A 22383-nucleotide genomic window follows, 5' to 3' on the forward strand; every position below is an offset into this window, starting at 1 on the left:
GTACAAAAAACTTAAAATATTAAGATTTATTTCATAAAAATAGCTTAGGACAGGAATTTTCCATTTAGCGAAGAATTACCCATATTTATTAAGAATAATAAATACAATCGTTTAAACTGAGTGACAAGTAAAGTAACGAGATCCTCACCATAAACAAAAGTCATATTTTTATGACTATTGTTACAGATTGAAAAACTTAAGATCAATAGGATTTAAGCAGTGACGGCAGCGTAGCGGACCCTAATTTTATACCTGAAGTTGAGGGTCATGTACAATTACTTAAGTGTTCCATCATGCTCTTCTGTCCCTCTACAAAATCATCGAGAAAAAGTAAATTCAACATTTTTTTTTAAATTGCCAACTATGGAGTGATCGCGACATGCAAATTATAGCGATGCGTCAATTGGGACACGCGCGGGACAGCGAAAATAGATGCGGGACTGGACGGGTCGAGACAAATAGAAAAGCGCGAGTCATGGGACGGGACAAAAGCCTGTCCCCCGTGAAACCCTATATTAGAGATACTGCTATTGAAATGCTTGGAAAATTTCAGGAAAGAAGTTTTAAGAATAAAAAGACTTGGTGGTGGTCAAGGGACAAACACAGATAAAAGGCAGTTAAAAAGAAAGACGAATAAGGAATACATGTGGCGCAAATGAGAATGCTTAGATAGATCAGCTTAGATAGATGAATGAGAGAGCTTAGATTAAGATGGCTCGAGCATGTTCAACGTGGAGATTTGCAATTTCTTGGGAGGAGTAGGAGAGAAAGGGCAAAAAAGACCTGGGGACACTTAGGCAGGACACCCAAAGGGGACTTGAGGGTATGACCCAACATAAAACTTATAGAGAAATGCAGTTAGAGAAGCTGATCCGGCATAGATATAAAGACAAAGAGAATTATAATGTCGTGTCGTGACCGATGTCCATATCTAGGTTGAAACATTTATTAAATTAAAATCTGCGTTTTTCTTTGTAGCTGATGCGTACTATTATAATACAAAGAGATATGATAGTGTATTGCTACACTTCCTTCAATTCTAATAATATTAAACCAATTTTATAAGAAGTTAAAAGTCTTAGATGTAAGAAAATTAAAATAAACTCTATATTCTTTGGTCAAAACGTGATGCAAACACCAAATATAAATATATTTTTATCAGTCGATATTGTTTACCAAAGATAAAGGCTGCATTTTTGAGTATTTAAAATCAAAACAAAATAAACAAAACAATATCAAAAGTCGTATCTTTCTTCAGAAGATAAATGTAGAAATATAGAAATTTTACGACGGCAAACGTTACACAAAAAATAGAGACTGAGGTTTTTTTAAATATCTTTGAACAATCAATCGAGAATGCGGCAGAGAAGTTGTAAGACCCCGATCTAATATACATATATATATATATATATATATATATATATATATATATATATATATATATATATATATATATATATATATTATATATTTTTATCTCCCAAATTATAAAATAAAATCTTTATCTGAAATTTCGACTTCTAGACCGGGAACCATTTTGTTTTAAGCAAATTATCCTGTTTTGTTGTATTGGAAGCATATAATAGGTATAAACATTATTGGTGAGATTTGGAAAAAGAAGAAGAAATCAAGAATAAGGAAATAAAAACATATCACATATATTTAAACAATAATATTTACTCCTATTTATATAATATAGGTGGTTTAACAACTAAAACCACCGAGGAGAAAGCAGAAAAAACTTGTAGTGAAGAAAATAAAAATATATAGTTGCAAAATATAATACAAAATAGCTGCAAATAGATCCTTTAGGCAATGGTACCTATATGTGAAACTCTGATACGGCCGATAGTTACATAACCCTAAAAAACGTATTTGGTGAAAATATGGCAAAGGAAAGTATGAAGGAATATATTTGGGGTAACATACAATAAAATGGGGTATTTGGGCAACAATATACCATGCAAATTCAAACTGGACTATAAGCATGAGGACAAATAAAAACCTAGAAGGCTACTAATTTATAACTTCAATAGGACAAAAATAATGAAGTGAACGACCGATGATGAATTGACAAACTGCGACTGAAATTGAGACAAGAACGTAATAAACAAGAACAAACAGACGCAGATGATTCGATACGTAATATGGCAAGAATATTAAAACAATAATAATACCTACTACGATAAACTTGAAAATATATGTGGGATCTAGAATAGAAATGAAATACCACTGTGACAGTGGACACCTTTGACTATAAATAAAGATCTAATTAAGTACGGCATTCAAGAGTTTGTTGTGGAATCCCAAAAGCTCAACGCAGTATAAAAACATCAAACCGTGGGTTTCATAACTTGTGGTGCGAATTTAATTTCTTTCGATTTTAATTCAATGATACAAAATTAGATTTTTTCTGTTTACTTTATACCCTCTTGACAATACGACAGTTTCGAATAGTACAATACTTTTCATTTCTCATACTGATGGAGAAAAAAAAATTAAATACTCTATATTTTATATATAATTACTATTACACATTAATCTAGTGACACTATATTCCATGTACGAGTAATGGTATTTATATAAACAAACAATAACGGGCTTTTTACAAGAGCAAAGAACAGTAAAATAAAAAGTAAAAAGTATTTACATTATAGTGAAATTAAAATAAAGGGTTGAAATAGAAATGAGTAAAATAAGAATAACAAATTCATTGAAAAATGTTACGAGTTATTTATACATATTTGTACATAAATTATTGTTTTTATAGTGTTAAACTGCAGACGTTTAAAAAACTGATCAATTAATTACTGTTAACATTTCAAATGTACATTTTTTAACATAACCAACAATTACGAAATAGGCTAGAATTAAGGAAAAGTAATAATCAACTAAGACCTACGTGAAAATACTAAGTCACGTGTTCGTCATCGCTTTGGCGAGACAACAAGACCACTTTACACGCCGCATGTGTATGTTTACATTTGAAAGAAACAATAAACAACTGTAATGTCGTGTGTTTATTTCCAACAAAATTAGGCCCCAGTGTTTCAACTGAGGTAGAAACACTGTTTCCAGGCTATGAAAGAAAGGTATAGAAATGTAACTGATATAAATGTAGAATTGAAGAACTTACCTTCCATCCTGCAGAGCTGTTACTATCCCCCTTGTCTTTGAAATAGGGCACGTTCTGCACCATCCACTCGTAGATTTGGCTGAGAGTGAGCCGTTGATCTGGAGAGGTTTTGATGGCTTGCGTAATTAAATCAGCATAACTAAGATTTCCCCAAGCGTTTCTCCTGCTGGAATTCTTTTTCGTAGGCACCGCAGACGTCACCGAAGACGGAACGGGCCCTTGTCCTTGCTGTCCTGCTACCACACACTTGTTGCCTGTCGCCTCATCGGCGGGATCCACATAGTTATCGGGCCGGGGCAAGGGCCACGTGTTTGAACGCGCGCGGGTTTGAGGCTCAAAACCGTCAAGCTCCGGCAAGGGTTCCATCATGCTCATGTCCATTTTCTGGACCCAATTTCCGTACTGCCCGTTCATAGAAACTGAGAGCTCAAATCGCACTAGTTGAAAATATAATCGTAACAACAGGCACACAAGTTATTCACTAACTCTATGAATAAAAAGCCACTAGTCATAAAACATTATCTTTCACTCACTAGTTTCGCGCTTAAACTGATTCGAATTAAGAACTACTGGTTTAGTGCGATGTTACCTGCGACGCAGTTACGCGATATTTGGCCGAGAGAATTGCTCGAGCTAGTACTACACCCCATCAAGCGATTCGACTGCGTCTGAACAGTAGATTTTTAGTTGCGATCGCGTTGGAGGACATGCCCACTTGCGCGTGCGTATTAGCTGGCGCCACGCACGCACACTTGATTGTATAATTGTGGCACACGCACAGTGAGCGATACACGTGATCCCACCTGAATATCTAATTAGCAAAAAGGGCCCTCTCATATGGACCAGCCTGTCTTTTTTTAGCAGTTATCGCGAATCTATTCGCTCACTTTATTCTAAATCCACGATATTTTATTTAATCCTCATTTTGGACTTTGAACCGTTTCGGTTACAATGTAAACGGGACAGTTGAGTTATCGCTTCAACATGTGACTGGTAATTCATGATCTGTATACAGGGTTCGCCGAAAATTTTCTTTTTATTCGAATTTATTCTTCGAAATTTATTTAAATAATTATGAATAAGGAAATGGAATGTGAGTAAATAATTATTGTGTGAATATTACCAGGTAATATTTATTTTAGGAAAAACCTGATTTTGATTTTCATATAATTAATAATATTGTATGAAAAGTAACCATAGGTTAAAGATTTCCATAAATTTTATTTCAGAATTTTTAGAAAACGATTTTCGGATTAGAAATTAAACGTCAAAACTAAATAAAAAATATAATTGTAATTGCAATTACTTGTAGTTTAATCCCATCTTAAGAATATCACTATATTATAATCAATACCGACGATTGGCAAGTTATAGGATACAACAAAAAAGTAGTCATACCAACATGCAAATGTTTGAAGACGTTGTACTCTAAATCTGTGTCATATAAACTTTTAACATTTTTTGAATTGATAACAGTCCTGTTTTCTCGTAAGGGTACTAACAAAAAATTAGCGAAATATTAACCAATTAAGACATAGTTTTATTTCCAAATAGCGGACCGCGTACCTGAGATTCCACTACAATTTGTTGTTCTGTGTATGAATTGGTATCAATAGACTGTTATAAAGTTATAACGTTATTGCTGTATGCCCTACGTAGATCTGTTTTTCAATGTACCTCCAGTAAGTTGTCGTTCCATCGTTTTCTTAGTCTTCCTACTGTTCGTCTTCCTATTGGGGAACCGTCTCCCGCCGTCTGTACTACTCTATTTGTTGTAATTCGGCTTAAATGATCGTTCCATTCTACTCTTCTGTTTTTTACCCAGTTCTTGATGTTCTCCACCTTGTATCTACGTATAGCTGTACTTCTAGCTCTGTCCCATATTGTCTTGCCATTGATTCTAAAAGTTTTCATCTCTGCTGTTCCTAACATTATTTTTGTCCTGTCTGTGTCAGGTCGTGTTTTTACCGCTTGTATCATTATTGGTTTGATGACTATTTTGTAAATTCTGCCTTTCATTTCTTTCTCCATACTATTTCATTTGGACAACCTGCTTTTCTTTATTCACTTGATCTTCCACTTCTGCTTCGAGCTCTCCGTAGCAAGATAGTGTGATGCCTAGATATTTAAACTCCATCATTTGTTCTATTTTCTGACCTTCCAGCTCCAATTTACATCTTAGTAAATTTGCTGTTATAACCATGCATTTTGTCTTCATGTTCAATCTTCTGGCGGTCTTATTAAATTGGTGCAGCGTACGTTGGAAATAATCTTCACTTTGAGAGATTATTATTGCGTGGTCTGCATAGAAGATTATTTTAAGTTGTTTTCCCCCATTTGGTATCTTTTTTAGTTCTTACGTTTTTTATTATTTCTGTCCTTTTATTATCTCCCTATTTTATTCTATTGCCAGCTTCAATTGGGTCAGTTAGTTCTTCTTCTACTTTTACTTTTATTGTGTTGTTTTGGTATATATTTTCACCTTTAGCAAATAGGGATCGAAAATAGTCTGCCCATGTTTCCTTCTGAATGTGTTTCGTTTCTATTAGTACTTTCATCTCTTTTCCTTGTCATCTAATCATTCTGTTATATTCTATATTATAAAAAGTCTTTCTTCTCTTATTCTCATTTTTTTTTCACCTCCTCTCTTAACCATGAGGTTTCCTTTTTTGATATGTTAGTGTTCGTTACTTTCCTCTCCCAGTGATTCTGTTGCTGCGTTAATAATGTTATTTTTGAGTTTTTCCCAGCTTTTCTCAATAGTTTGTAATATTTTATTCCCAGCTATCTTCTCTGATATTCTTTTTCTGTATAAATATTTCGTGTATTCCGTATTTAGCCTCTCGACCCTGATTTTTATTTTTGTTGGCGTTTATCTCTTGGGTGTGTAGTATTCCATGATGACTCTTATTTTAAATAATATTAGGCTATGGTCGCTATCTACATCTGCTGAGTTAAGGCATCTTACGTCGATTATTTTTGATGGATATATATCGTTATGGGTTACAACATAATCTATCATAGATCTTTATCCATGGGTGTTATTTAATGTATATTTGTGTTGGTCTTTGTGGTAAAAAAATATGTTGTTTATTTTAAGTTCGTTATTCGTACAGAAGTTTATCATCAGTTCTCTACTTTCGTTTTAATCAATCTAATTACGTTCTTGATTAATTCCGGGTATTACTTGATTGCCTATATGAGCGTTAAAATTACCCATTATTATCATCATCCCTCTGACTTAATCTACTACTTGTTGTAGTTCGTCAAAAAACCTTTTCCTTGTTGTTTGGGGCTTGTTATTTTCTACGCCGTATACTCCGATGATGTTCAGGTTTCCTTCTTTATTTTTATCTTTGCTACAACCCTTTCTGATATATAGCCAACTAAGATTTGCAGACGACATAGTTCTGATTTTGAGCTAGTAATCCTACAGAACTACAAGAACGTATAAGCAAACTAAATGCAGCTAGCATTGAAGTTGGTCTAAAACTGAATTTGACAAAAACAAAGACCATGTACTAGTGGATGACCAAGAGGTAATAATAAACAAAACTGCACTTGAGACAATAGACGAGTTTGTAAACGTCGGGGATATGACGCACAATTCGGGTTTTTGGCAGATCTCAAACGGTAATACCAATAATAACATGTTGATTAGTATTTATGACACCTAGTACTATCAGGTACTGATACAATCCCTGTATTACAGAGCTATTTAATAGATGTCTCCATAATAGCAAGATCCCTAAAGACTGGAACGAGAGTCTAGTAATACTCTTACACAAAAAAGGGGACAAATGTGATCTACAGAACTATAGACCTATATCGTTGTCAGTCAAGTATACAAACTATTTATGAGAATTATTAACAACCGGTTAACCTACAAAATGGACAATTACCAACCGGTTGAACAGGCTGGCTTCCGCAAAGGATATAGTACATCAGACTATCTGCTGACAATAAGAACATTGATAGACAAGGCAAATGAATACCAACTACCCGAATTTCTTGCCTTCGTCGACTATGAAAAGGCGTTTGATAGTATCGAGATGTGGGCCATATAATAACAATATACTATTAATAATTGTAGAATAGATTCGAGATATAGGCAACTAATACATAATATATATGAAAATGCAACTATGATCGTACAGACGTAATATCGCCAAAGCTTTTCAACCTAGCCCTAGAAGACGTCTTCAAAACTACAAATTGGTCAACCTATGGCATTATCAACCTAGGGCATTTGTTGCGCAACGAGAAATACTACATCCCTCAGTTGATAATAAAAGGCAAAATAGAAGGAAAGCGAGGAATTGGAAGAAAAAAATTGTCCTGGTTACGTAATATCAGAAACTGGACAGGACTTGGATTTGAGGAACTCTTAAGAACAGCTGAAGATAGACAAACGTTTGCCACCATAACCGCTAACCTCCATTGATGGAGACGGCACTTGAAGAAGAAGATGGCATTAACGTTAATGGCAACAAGTTAAACCACCTCAGATTCGCTGACGACGCAGTGATTATAGCGAGCACATTCGAGGAACTGCAAATTATGATGGGGAACTAGCAGCCAGCTCCCAATACGTCGGTCTAAAAATGAATATGAAAAAAACAAAAATAATGACAAACACAGATGATCCCAGATGTATAACTATAAATGGCAGTGAGATAGGACAAATCCAGGAATATATTGTTGTGAATTTATTAATTGTTAAGTCTTTAATTTATAATGTCTTGTTCTTATCTTAATTCATTAAAAAGCACAATGACTGATATTTATTTATTTTCACTAAACATACATAATTTATTAAAAAGCGAACGTAACATTTTATCGCGAGCGCGTCGTCCGAATTAACTGTCCCTTCCAAATAAAGTTCCGTTATTATATACCAGTGCCGTTATCTCGAATAGTCTAAAACCTTCGATGGCGAAACGGTAAAAGCAAACTGGATTTCCCTCGCATCGCTTCTGGAAGGTCGCTCAGGTAAATCGAGGCCTCTCGTAAATTCTACAACATATTAGATTAAAAACATGTTTTAAAGGTTAAAACTATGACTCATATTTTTACGTAACATTGCCCCCCTCTCAAAAGATGGTTCCTCCTGGAACCTTGTTGGGACTAGAACTGGAACGGTATGCTGGTATCGGCAACTGGACCCTCTTTTACAACTTCCAGTTGTATAAAAATGACAAGGGACGGTTTTCTCTCCGCACCAGTAACTATGCGGATTGCAACAGACTAACACCTGGACTTCGGTGTCTTTAAAGATCTCCTCCACCATATTTCGGATAACCCTCCAATCTAATTGGCGGCACTCCAACTTTGGCATGGCTAACTTTTGCACGTCGGACTCTAGTACGTGCCCTCTCAATTGAAGTAAGGCTTCCCATACATCTCGGTAGGTAGGTTGGTCACGGGCAGTGTCTTTTGTTACCAGGTAGAAAAGGTAACGTGATGCATCTTGGAGTTTCAAGGTTTTACCGGGAGCTGGCACTTGGCATTGAAGTTCTGCAACTCGACCAAACTTCCTTCGAAAGACAGATGCCAACCCTGGTGCGTCTTTGATACTGGCCGGGATGGTAAGGGCCAGCGAGTAGTCATCGGGGAGCGCGAGTAGATCTTGCTTTTCTTCAGTGGTAACACCATGTCTCGCTTTACCGGTACCTCCATAGGCACCCATGAATTCCTCAAACGTGAGGTCAAACACATCTTGGACTTGGTTTACTTCCACTTCTTCATCTACGTCGTGGTCACCTTCGAAAGATGCCAACCGGTTATGGTGTACTATCATCGGCTTTCCCCTCGGAATCTTGCTTATTCGGTAGATGACATCGTTGATCTTCTCCATGATGAGGTATGGACCTTCCCAAAACTGCTGCAATTTGGGAGAACAACCTTTTCGCTTCTTGGGATTATACAGCCATACTTTGTCGTTCTTCTTAAAGCAACCCTTTTCGGCTTGTGTATCGTACCGTTTCTTCATTCGGTCGCTAGCGATCTGAAGGTGGGAACGGACCAACTCATGTACATCGTCCATTCTTCTTCGTAATTCGATCACATAATCTTCACCTGCTACATCTTCTCCAGGTCGACACCCAAATTCTAGATCACAAGGTAGTCGCATTTCGCGTCCGAATAGGACTCTGGCTGGTGTCTGGCCCGTTGATTCGTTAACAGCAGATCTGTAGGCCATTGTGAAGAACGGAAGGTATTGGTCCCAATCTCGCTGATGATCGGACACCATCTTTGTCAAATACTTGCCAACTGTCCTATTCATTCGTTCTACCATACCATCCGATTGCGGATGATACGCGGTAGTTCTTGTTTTCTTCATGCCTAGTCTATCACATATTCCTTGGAATAGATCACTTTCGAAGTTCCTGCCTTGGTCACTATGGATCTCCAAAGGCACTCCAAATCGGCTGATATATTCTTGGATCAACTTATCTGCAACGGTGGCGGCCTTCTGGTCTGGAAGTGCGTAAATCTCGACCCACTTAGTGAAGTAATCCATTACTACCAACATGTACTTGCCCCCATTTTCACTTTCTGGAAATGGCCCTGCAATGTCCAAAGCTATTCTTTCAAACGGGCTTCCAACATTATATTGTCTCATAGGAGCTCTCCTTTTCCGGTGAGGCCCGTTACTCGTAGCACAAATAGTACATTTCTTACACCAGTCTTTTACGTCGTCGGAACTGTTCATCCAATAAAACCGTTCCCGAATTCGCTGAAGGGTTTTCCTTACACCAAAATGCCCTCCCGATGGACTGTCGTGTAACTGACGAAGTACTTCGGCTATTCTGCTCTTTGGGATCACCAACTGTCTTCTCTTCTCTGAACCGTCATCATTTTCCAGGACTCGTTTAAGCAAGCCATCTTCGATGATAAATGAGTCCCACTGGGCCCAATACGTCTTAACTACTGAGCATAGGTTTGATATTTCCTGCCAAGGTGGTCGACGGTTTTCCTCTTTCCATTTCCGGATTTTCTGTATAACTGGATCTCTCTCTTGTTCTTCCCTTATCTTAGTAGGCGTCCAGTCGTCGTTGACAATCGTCGTTCTTAGCACTGCTGCTTCCTTGGATTCCGTTTTGTTGCAGTGGGGACACTCTGCTGGGCATGGCCGTCTGGAAAGAGAATCAGCGTTTCTGTGGCTAACTCCGGCTCGGTGCTCAATCTTAAAATCGTATTCTTGGAGTCGTTCGATCCACCTGGCTATCTGACCCTCTGGATTCTTAAACTGCATCAACCACTTAAGGGCGGCATGGTCGGTTCGGATTAAAAACTTCCTTCCATAGAGGTATTGATAGAAGTGCTCTACTGATTTCACTACTGCCAGAAGTTCTCTTCTCGTGACGCAATAATTCCGCTCAGGTTTTGAAAGAACTTTACTAAAATATCCGAGGACTCGTTCCTGTCCTCCTTGAATCTGAGACAGCACTCCTCCAATTCCCACATTACTTGCATCTGTATCTAAGATGAACTCTCCTTCTGGCAGTGGATACCCTAAAATTGGTGCTGTTATTAAATGCTTTTTCAAGGTCTCAAAGGCATTTTGGCAGTCTGTATCCCAGCGGTAATCTCTTGCTTCCTCCGTAAGTCGCGTTAATGGCTTAGCGATATCTGCAAACTTCTTAATAAACCTCCGGTAGTAAGTACATAGTCCAAGAAAACTTCTCACTTGATGTTTGTCAGTTGGTTTTGGCCATGTCTTAATGGAATCGATTTTTCCCTTATCCACGGCCACTCCTTCTTTACTGACTATATGACCCAGATAATTGACTTTACCTTGAAATAGCTGGCACTTCTTGGGGTTTAGCATCAATTGGGCAGCTTTAAGTCGATTAAAAACGTTTTCTAAATTCCTCAAATGATCTTCGAATGTCTCCCCCAAGACGATTATGTCATCTAAATAAACCAGGCATGTTTTCCAAGATAACCCTCTCAACACATTTTCCATAAGCCTCTCAAATGTCGCAGGAGCATTACAAAGTCCAAATGGCATAACGTTGAATTGCCACAATCCAGATCCTGTGGTGAAGGCTGTCTTTTCTTTATCTACTGGGTCCATTTCTACCTGCCAGTATCCAGACTTCAAATCTAAAGTAGAAAACAATTTACTTCCAGCCAATGTGTCCAATGTGTCATCGATCCGAGGCAGAGGATAACTATCTTTCTTGGTAACGTTGTTCAGCAAACGGTAATCCACACAGAACCTCGTCGTTCCGTCTTTCTTCTTAACCAGGACCACCGGAGAGACCCATGGGCTCGTAGAAGGTTCTATCACCCCGTCTTTCTTCATTTCCTGAACAATCGTTTCAGCTTCCTCTCTCTTCGCCTGTGGTAATCGTCGAGCTGTTTGACGAATTGGCTTAGCATTACCAGTATCAATTTTATGCTTGACAACGGTAGTTCTTCCCGTCTTTCCTCCTTTCGGTACGAAAATATCACGATACTGCCGAAGAAATTCCCTTAATTTCCTTTTCTCCATCTGATTTAGAGACTGTCCTGCAACTGCAACCATTTGGTCGAATTTGTCGTTGGAATTATCAGATGTTGTCGCCTGACGGATTATGGATGTCACAGGTACACAAGTTCCTACCTTTGTCTCTTTCTTGATGGTCACTGGGTAGTCGTTGACATTGATAAGTCTCACAGGAATTTCCTTAGCCGAAGTCACCAATTCTTTTCCAATTATGATTCCACGGCCAACCTCATCGTCGTGGTTCCAAGGCTCCATCATAACAGGTCTCCCTTCGTCCACCATTCCCTGTAGTCGCGCTACTATGATCGTTTCGCTTCTCGCAGGCACGACTGTATCTTCTGTAATGGCTGCTTGCACAGTGTTGTCATTATGTGGATGGAGAAATACCTCCTCGTTGCCAACTTTGATTACCTTATTCTTAAAATCCAATTGGAATCCATGCATATTCATTACGTCCATTCCTAATATAACATCCTCTTCGATGTCAGCAACTATAACAGTATGGACAAACTTTTCTGCCCCAATTCCCAATTGTACCTGGATTTCTCCATGAATGTTGGCATTTTCACCTGTAGCGGTCCGAAGTCGTAACCTCGTTGGTAACAGTTTCTTTCGGCTGTTTATAACTGTCGGGCGTATAATGGTTCTGGTCGCTCCGGTATCCACCAACAACGTATGCTTTTTACCATTTATGTCTCCATCTACATATACACTATCTTCACGACATTTCAAAGAAGCTATTAGTATGAGAGGGTCTTTGGAAAAGTTTTGGGTCGAAGCTGCCCCCCTAAGGCTGACCCGTTCTAGTTTTCCTGATGGTGAGTTTCTTGATTTGCGTCGTACCTAGGGTGTTTACAGGAGCTTCGTACGTGTCCTATTTCGCCACAATTCCAGCATCTGATGGTCTTCGTTTTCTTATATGTCATGCTTTTCATCATATTAACGAGCTGGTCAAGTTTATCTTCATCTCCTTCCTCTTTTACAGTCCTAACTTTACTGTACCCGCCAGAGGCCTGCGTAGCTGACTCGTATTCGAGGGCGGCGGATAGGACATCAACCAGCGTCTTGTGACGAGCTAATCGCAGTGTTCTCTGCATTTCATGATCACGAAGACCATCAATAAACGTTTGAACGGCCAATTTTTCCATCATGTCTTCGGGAGCTGTTGGATAAGCATATCGTACTAATCTGGCAATATCTACCTCATATTCTTGAAGAGCCTCATCTTTCTTCTGTCTACGATTTTTAAGCTGTGACTGATATACATGCTCCAAATGTTCGTGGCCATATCGCATATTTAACCTCTTCTTCAGTTGTTCGAAATCATCGGTCTCCTCTACGGCTATGGTCTGAAGCACATCTAAGGCATCTCCTCGAAGAGCGATAGTCAGGTTTACAGCCTTTTCTTTTTCAGACCATCCATTTGCTCTTGCGGCTGATTCGAACTGTTTCATGTAGTTGTTCCATGATGATTTTCCGTCGAAAGTTGGGACTTTAACATGAATAGAACCTCCACTTCCTTCAAATTTCGGCCGTGTCTCCAACTTAAATTTCGTCTCGTCTTCTTTTATCTCCACTGTAATCGGATTGTTACCTCTCTCTGCTGTCCCTGTTTCTTCCATCTTCCTTTCCATCTCTTTAATCTTTTCTTCGAAGGCCAACTTATCGGCAGCAACTTGGTTTTTTAACGAAGATATTCTATCGTCCAGGGCAGACATCTCAGAAGTGACTTTAGAGATTTCTGAAGAGATGTTAGCAGAAACTTTGCTTTCCAGGGAAGAAATCTCGTTAGAAACTTTGTTTTCTAATGAGGCGATGTCGCCGGAAACTTTCGAAATATCGCCAGAAACTTTGTTCTCTAATTTCGAAATCGACGAGATAACAGCATCTTCAAATATATAAGTCTCTGGATCTAGTCCTTCTTCTAGCAAAGCGTTCTTTAGTCGTTGGACTAACTCAGCCTTTTTTCCGGTAGAAGCTAATTCTCTGTCTTCGAGATGTCTTCTTAAATTAGTCACTGTCAGCTCATAAATCGTCGTCATTTTCACAATTTATTTTATATTCACTTGTATTATTATTATAAGTCTAATTTATGTTCGATCTCACTCTGACACCATTTGTTGTGAATTTATTAATTGTTAAGTCTTTAATTTATAATGTCTTGTTCTTATCTTAATTCATTAAAAAGCACAATGACTGATATTTATTTATTTTCACTAAACATACATAATTTATTAAAAAGCGAACGTAACATTTTATCGCGAGCGCGTCGTCCGAATTAACTGTCCCTTCCAAATAAAGTTCCGTTATTATATACCAGTGCCGTTATCTCGAATAGTCTAAAACCTTCGATGGCGAAACGGTAAAAGCAAACTGGATTTCCCTCGCATCGCTTCTGGAAGGTCGCTCAGGTAAATCGAGGCCTCTCGTAAATTCTACAACATATTAGATTAAAAACATGTTTTAAAGGTTAAAACTATGACTCATATTTTTACGTAACAATATCTACCTATAGAGCGTTCCAAGTTAAGAGAATAACATTGCGGAGATAGGGCCATGTATTTCTTATGGACGATAGAAGCGCAGCGATGCCACGATGAACACAAGCGCGATTCATGCTTGCATAATTTGTATTTTCGTTTTCACAGACATGAATTAAATTAATGTTTTTTAACGTAATTGACCAAAAGTGCCCATTCGAAACAAGAGATGAAAAGTAGGGAAAATGATTTTAATTAAATAAATAGTATTTACAAAAGATAATTTTATTTTATCTTATTTTAATTATAGTAACGATAGTTTATTTGTTTTTCGGTAAGAATAGCATATACCATGAATCATAGAAATCAGTAGAAAATATTGCTTATTTAAATCCATGCACTTTGCCAGCTATTAAAGATTTAAAAGCAAATAAACGGACCGCTTGGAATGCATATATCTAATTACTAATTGCAACTTAGTACGTATGTCAGCAATTTTATGTCATTCTCTGAGACTACATAATGATAATAAGGCTTTGTGGTTCTTCAGTTGTTATTCTGACTTTACAGTTAAATGTTAATTGAAAATGGAAATTCGAAAAATATATCGACAATCTAGTAAACCGCATGCCTGAGAGTTTTGGCAACACTGATCTCCATAAGCCTAATGTTATTTTCTTAACGTGGAACGCTGTATAGGCCAAATCCTGAGACTTGACAAAGAGAACCAAAGTGCGGAAATTACTAGAAGAGCAAGACTAGCATGGGCAGGATTTGGAAACCTTAGTTGGATACTTAAGAACCGCAAAATACCCCAATACTTGAGGAGCAAAGTGTTCAACCAATGCATCCTTCCTATCATGACATATGGATGTCAAACCTGGATCCTAACCAAGGCAAACATGAATAAACTAGCCACAACAGAAAGAACAATGGAAAGAGCAATGTTAGGTATCGACTGTCAGATAAAAAGAGGAACGACTGGGTAAGATCCAAAACAAAAGTCGAGGACATAGCAACAAAAATTGCCAAACTTAAATGGAGCTTCGCGGGCCACACTGCTAGACAAAAAGACTAACGTTGGAATACTACAATACAACATTGGAGACTTTACGAAAGTAAACGACCAAGAGGAAGACCACAGATGAGATGGGTTGATATTAAAAGAATAGCCGGAACAAATTGGAAATATGTTGCTCAGGATAGAGACCGATGGAAGGAGTTGGGAGAGGCCTATGTCCAAACATGGACGACAGAAGGCTAAGAAGAAGAAGAAGTACTATCAGTTACTCACAGCATAAATTTCAGCTAAATCCTACAATAAGAATTACTATAATTTAAAAAACAAAAAAGTCAACTTTTGCGTCATATTCCCGACAGGGGCGGGGGTGATATGGCGCACTAGGTGTTGGGGATATGACTTATGGGAAATTACATTACAAATTTACCAAAAATAAAAACTCCGAGTGATTAACTTTGCAAATTTTAATGAAATGAGGTGAAATAAAACTGTCTACACAACTGACATGGTGTTAGGAAATTTAACAACATAATTGAAGTGTCCGCGACGAACATTAGGTTTTGGCAGTATTTTCTTAATTTGTTCCATTTTAACAATGCCGATGTCTTCAGCTAATGGAAAGACGAACTGAACCTTTCCTTTCTTCATAAAGTTAACTTCCACGCCATCATTATTGATGCTAATGACTACGCCCACATAATATAATGGCTTGCTCTTTCCTGGAAACTCAACCAATACGTAGTAGTCGACGTTAACACTTTCTACACATTGGAGGAAATCTTCCTCATCTACAATTTCATCATCGGAGGATTTTTCGTCCCACTTGCCTTCAGATGATGATGGCAATTCTTCTTCTAGTAAGATCATCTTTTTTGCTGGCTTTCGAAGCTTGAATGTCTTCTCCTGCTTTGCAATTCTGATTGCTCGTTTGGCGTTTGGCATTTAGACCTAAGATTAATACTATTACAATAATTAATATTAAACTCAACTGTCATATGGGTTGAACCGCGTCAATTATCATTGCGAGACCTGGACAAAGAAGTGAAAGATCAAATACAAAAAGCCAATAGACTGGCAGGATGGCTTAATAATACTATATGTCGAAACAGACACATTAACACTGAGATGAAGTTAAGAATTTAATAAGCCAGTGGAAGACCAATAATAAAATATGCATCAGAAACAAGACTCGACACAGCCACAACACAAAGACTATTGGAAATGGCAGAGATAAGAGTACTGAGAAGAATTATAGGAAATACGCTGAGAGATCGAAAGAGGAGTGAAGACATAAAAAGAAAATGTAACTTACAGTGTATAAACGAATGAGCACTAAACAGAAAAAAGAATGGAACAACGATATAAGCAGAATGGGGGAGACCCGTGTGGTCAAAATAACAAGAAATAAATCACCAATCGGAAGAAGAAGTATCGGACGACCACGCAAAAGATGGAGTGACAACCTTCCATAGTGGTATCAATCCGCCAATAAACTAGCAGAATTGCTTATAAAGAGGAAGAAGAAGAATAAAAAGATAATGAAATATATCTCAGTTTTAACAGGTCCATTTTCTATGTGACTTTTATTGAAAAACCTATTTATTGCGCAGATAACATGTTGCTGTAAATAGTTCAATAACATATCTCCCCTTTCATTTCGTTCTCTATACCCATGTCTACCAACTGAAGTTTCATACTCATCTTGTTAACCTATTTTTGCGTTGAAATCGCCAACTAGAATTATGAGTTGGATTTTCATACAGGGCTTTAATTATATTGTCATACAAAAATTCGGGTTTTTCGTCACAAGAGCTTGATGTGGGGATTATATTTAAATGTTTTTTTATTTTTTTTTGCATATCATCTTTCGATTAGTTTGTGTTTGAATAATAAATTTCATACGTTTTAAGAAGCCATTTTTAGCAGAGATCTCTAAACTGCTGGATATTGAGGACCGTTTTGCCTTCTGTCTTTCCCTTCTACACTTAGGATATTTCAGTCATATAGCTAAGATGCTGGCCAGTGCGTGTTTATAAGACATAATGGTAATTTCATCTTCTTAATTCCTCGTGTAATTCGTATTAAGGCAGATCCTTGAAAAAACCAGTGAATTTGATATCCATACCTTCCATCCGTTCCTAGATTTCAAAACAGCTTATTCTAGCGTAATACGATAACAAGGTACATATATGAAACAATGCCTGTTCTTCAGAATTCCTGTTAAACTGATACAGTTAATACCGATGATAATGTCAAATGTCCTGTATAAACTAGAAATCCAAAATAATTATTATGAAGAATTTAACACCGCGGACTAGATAGGGGGTTAGCTGGCCTATCTCCCTTTTTAACATTACGCTAGAGAAAGTTATAAGGGATGCGGAACTGAACAACCAAGGTAAAATATTTAATAAATCTACCCGCATATTATATATTTGATATAAAGAATCAGAAAAAGTAATTACTATTTAAATGAAAATAAGCCACAATTAAAGGTTAAAGTACATTAATTGACGTTTCAATTTCCACTTCGGAAATCGTTATTAAAATAAAAACATTAGTAAATTAAACAAATTTTTGTTTTTCTGTTACTTAGTGAAAAATTCTTCTAATAATTTAATTTTATCTGACTCATTTATATTGACAATTCACCCATACATTACACATTTTAAAGTAGACGACTTTAAAATGATATTGCCAATATTTTTGAGTTGCGCCCCTGGGACGACTTTACTTATAAGATAGTTCATTCGATTACATGAAATCAACTTTAACTTGAGAATATCCATCAGAAAAGATCATAGCATGTAATTCGTCTTTAAAAAGACAAATACATGCCATGATGACAATAAAATTATCCTGTTAGTGATTCCATAGTAAAATATGAGGAAAAAACCAGGAAAAAAACCTCATAATACTATCCCGACATGGTAAGTATTTGGTCGTGCATTTAGTTTACCTTCAATAAACACCAAATTCTAATTTTATGTTTGTTATTTAAAAAACATAAATGATGTATGCTCTATATGTTACTGACTTACTAATAATGGTATATTCCTTTTAATAACTTCCTCTTTCAATATGGGTAACCATATCCTACTACATTCTGCCGAGGAATTTGCGACACAATTGGTCTTATTTCGCATAATTATAGCCGCTTCTTTGATTTTTCTCATTTTACCATCCGTTTCTTTTAGGACTATATTTGAATCATTCCATTGAATCCTATGTTCATTATTACATGCGTGTTTACATATTTAAGATCTATCAAATTCTCTATTTTTAATATAAGATTGATGATCACTTATTCTAACATTTAATGGTCTTGATGTTTCGCCTAAATAAAACTGATCGCATTCACAAGGTATTTTATAAATACAATTCGTTGTTCTTTCTTGTTCATTGTTAGGTTTGGTTTTAGACAAAATAAATCTCAATGTGTTTGTATCATATTGTGGATCTATCGTGGATTATGGTCCAAATTATTATCTGCACCAGGGTAGGTTTTTACCCATGCTATTGAATTTTTGAATAGTTTGTTTATTAAAAAAATGTTACTCCCAATCAATTATAATGAAACTTAATATCATCGATTTACTTTTGTGTTATACAATAAATATAAGAAAAGAACCAAATACGGAGATATAGTTAATGCAATAAAAATAAGATATCTTCAGTGAGCAGCACATCTAGCCAGAGCAAGTGAAAGTTACCCTTGAACACGTACTCTATTGGCTAAACTCGAGGGAACTATCCACCAAGATAACAACATCAAACTGAGAAGAATGAGCTTAGTATGAGCTCAGAATAAGTATGTTACAAGTTACCGCTAGAGCAGGTAACTTTGAGATTTAAATCACAGGCTTTCTAATGTTCTGTCTCTTTTTTATGATTTAAAAAATGCCCACGAAGACTAAAACCAACGTCAAAACATACTTATTCATATCAAAATGCTAGGAATTAAAAAAAAATAAAAATTTCATGAAGGTCGAAATATTTTCATTGTTCTAGAAACGTAAATCAAATACCAAAATACAATCAAATGCAAATACCTACGTCATATTTAACATCCATAGTTCCAGGAATAAAACAGCGATATAACCAAAATATCAGAAATGAAAACGGAGATCTTCTAACGGACCTCTGCAGCATAAACGAGATACGTATTAATAATACATTTTCCCTCACAAAGAATAATACAAATAGACTTTTGAAAACAGTAGAGGACAAAGATCTATGATAGACTATATTCTGTCGAATAGAGAATTACAGCCCTCTCAAATCTTGGATGTAAGAGCACTAACATAAGCAGAAATAGGAAGCGATCATAAATTGGTATTGTGCAAAATCCGAATGAAAACACATATAAATATGTGATAACAAAACACCAGAATATACCACAAAGATAAAAGTCGAAAGCTTACAGGATGACTCCACACGATACCTATTCCAAAAAAGAATAACCGAAAAAAAGCAGAAATACATATATCACAGAAAGTGATGGAGTCAAAGAAAGCTGGGCAAAAATTAAGTCTAATATCTTAGCCTCGCCCAAGGAAGTTGGTGAAAGAAATATAAATAAAAATAAATCGTTCCCAAGGCGTAGAACTCCATGGTTTAGAAGTGAAGAAAAAATGTAAAGAAAATAAAAAAGCTTACCTGAAATACATGTCAACCAAAACAAAAGAGCCATAACATCATTACAAGACAATTAGAAACGAAACACATGCACTTGTAAGAAAAATAAAAAATGATCACTGAGAATGCTTTTCGAAAGAAATAGAACATGATTTGTACGGTCTGCAAAAGAAAATATGGAGCTTCATAAGAGGTCAAAGAACGGAAGTAAAGGAGCTAATAGAACCAAAACACATAGAAAAGGATACGTGGATTGACTACCTAAGAAAGCTATATGCAGAGGAAGAACAAACGACGTTAGAACCGGAATACTTGAAAACCTGAAGAACAGAAAAGCAGCAGGTAAAGACGGGATACCAAACGAGTGACTGAAATATTGTAGAACAGCAATGACAGAACAATTAACAACATTAATTAATAAAATTATAAAACACAATAAAATTCAGTTCGGAAGTTCGGAAAATACTTGAAAACCTGAAGAACAGAAAAGCAGCAGGTGAAGACAAGATACCAAACGAGTGACTGAAATTTTGTGGAGCAGCAATGACAAAACAATTAACAACATTAATTATTACATTTATAAAAAAATAAAATAAAATACTAATTCTACTATTCAAAAAAGGAGATAAAAAACAGCCACAAAACTACAGAGGTATAAACTTGTTAAATACTACGCTAAAACTTCCAACTAAAATTTTGAGCTAATAAAAAATGTAAAAAGTGCTAATAAATCAGAGGATAAGTTTAGCAGATGGTGTACAGATGCAATATTCGTTATAAAGCAAATTACTGAGAAATCACTAGAGTATAATAGACCATCATTTCTATGTCTGATTGACCTAAAGAAAATGTTTGACAGAGTAAAACTCAAAGATGTAATCCATCTTCTGTATAGATAGATAGATAGATAGATAGATAGATGGTTTATTGGTAATACATCAATACAAAAGTATTTTTTACAAGTCAAAGATAAAATATGTCAATATAGTTAATAAACACATAAATATAAACACAAAACATAAATACAGTGTTTTAAAATATACTTACAACAATTGCAACAAATTAAAATTGGAGGTGAAATACTCCTCATACGTAAAAAAGGCATTCAGTATAAGGTAACTCTTAATTTTCGCCTTAAACTGATGAAAATTAAGAGCTTTTATTCTAGCTGGCACTAAGTTATAGAATTTTATGGCTAAATACCTTGAACCATTTCTGGATCTCTCAAGACGGCTAAATTCTGGTATAAGATTATTATTAAATCTGGTGGGATACTTGTGAAAATCTACATGAGCATTGTATTGACTAAGATTTTGTTTAATGTGCAACAGACACTGCATAATATATACACAAGGTAAAGTCTAAATTTGTAAAGCTCTAAAGGAGTTTCTACAATCTGCTCTATAACAGAGCCCCAAGATAATACGAACACACTTTCTTTGTTATGCAAACACTTTATCAATGTGACAAGAGTGACCCCAGGAGAGAATAGCATATTATGTCAAATGAGAATGAAAATTACTATGATAGGCTGTTAAAATAGTTTCCCTGGAAGTCACCTGTACAAGGTTCCTAAAGAGGAAAAGTTGTCGGGAAAGCTTTTTCGATAGAATAACTATATGTTGTTCCCAGGTTAATCCTGCATCCACATATATATTCCCAGAAACTTCGCTCCGGTTACACATTGTGGTAGAGCAGCGTTTTCAACGCAAGTGTTATTTCTTAGAGTAAAATTAACACTTTGTGATTTAGAGTTGTTCGAAGAAAGACGGTTAGTTAAAAACCAATTGAATAAGTGATAGCTTGTATAGAAAGTAGTGTCATCAGCAAATAAAACAGTGTCAACTGTTTCATTTTGAGAGTACACTAGATCATTAATATAGATAAGAAATAATACTGGACCCAAAACCGAGCCTTGAGGGACACCAAACAACAGAGATTGTTGTTGAGAATCACACTGGTTGAAGTGAACATATTGATCATGATTTGATAGATATGAATCAATTAGTTGAATAGCATCACTATGAAAATTATAATAAGGAAGTTTTCTAGGCAAAATACTATGTGTGACACAATCGAATATAATATAATATAATAGACAAGTTCCCCTAAATATTATAAAAACTACCGAAAACATCTACCAAAACAACAAAATGGAAGTCAAAATAGATGGACAACTTACAGAACTTATAGAAATAGGCAGCGGAATAAGACAAGGGGATTCATTGAGCCCCATGCTCTTCAATTTGATCATGGATGAAAGCATCAAAACCGTTAACAAATGAAGATGATACAGAATGGGAAACAAAGAAATCAAAATACTCTGTTACTCAGACGACACAATATTGATAGAACAAGATGAAGATAGTCTGCAAAGACTGGTCCACAGATTTTACATAAGAACAAAAGAATTTAATATGACAATCTTATCTCAGAAAACTAAAACAATAGTAGTCAGCAAAAAACCAACCAGATGTAAAACAGAAATTGATTGCATCAGTATCGAACAAGTAATGGGAATAAAATACTTGGGAATTACACTGTCTAGCTATGGAGACCTAGACAAAGAAGTGAGAGATCCAGTACAAAAAGCAAATAGACTGGCAGGATG

At 36.2% G+C, this 22383-nt stretch overlaps 1 protein-coding gene across 2 annotated transcripts in view; it reads right to left on the reverse strand.

Annotated features, from left to right (window-relative positions):
• The window catches only part of LOC140439618 (forkhead box protein O-like), a 627931-nt gene extending 624028 nt beyond the window's left edge, over positions 1 to 3903 (reverse strand). The window contains exon 1 of one of the 2 annotated variants that reach the window (XM_072529645.1): positions 3137 to 3903. In XM_072529645.1, the coding sequence (XP_072385746.1) occupies positions 3137 to 3550 (414 nt within the window). In that variant the 5' untranslated portion in view covers positions 3551 to 3903. The remainder of the gene's footprint in view (positions 1 to 3136) is intronic. The other variant, XM_072529644.1, reaches the window with a different exon arrangement.
• Between the last annotated feature and the right edge of the window lie 18480 nt (positions 3904 to 22383).

This window comes from Diabrotica undecimpunctata, chromosome 4 (assembly GCF_040954645.1).
Source record: "Diabrotica undecimpunctata isolate CICGRU chromosome 4, icDiaUnde3, whole genome shotgun sequence".
Taxonomy (NCBI): Eukaryota; Metazoa; Arthropoda; class Insecta; order Coleoptera; family Chrysomelidae; genus Diabrotica; species Diabrotica undecimpunctata.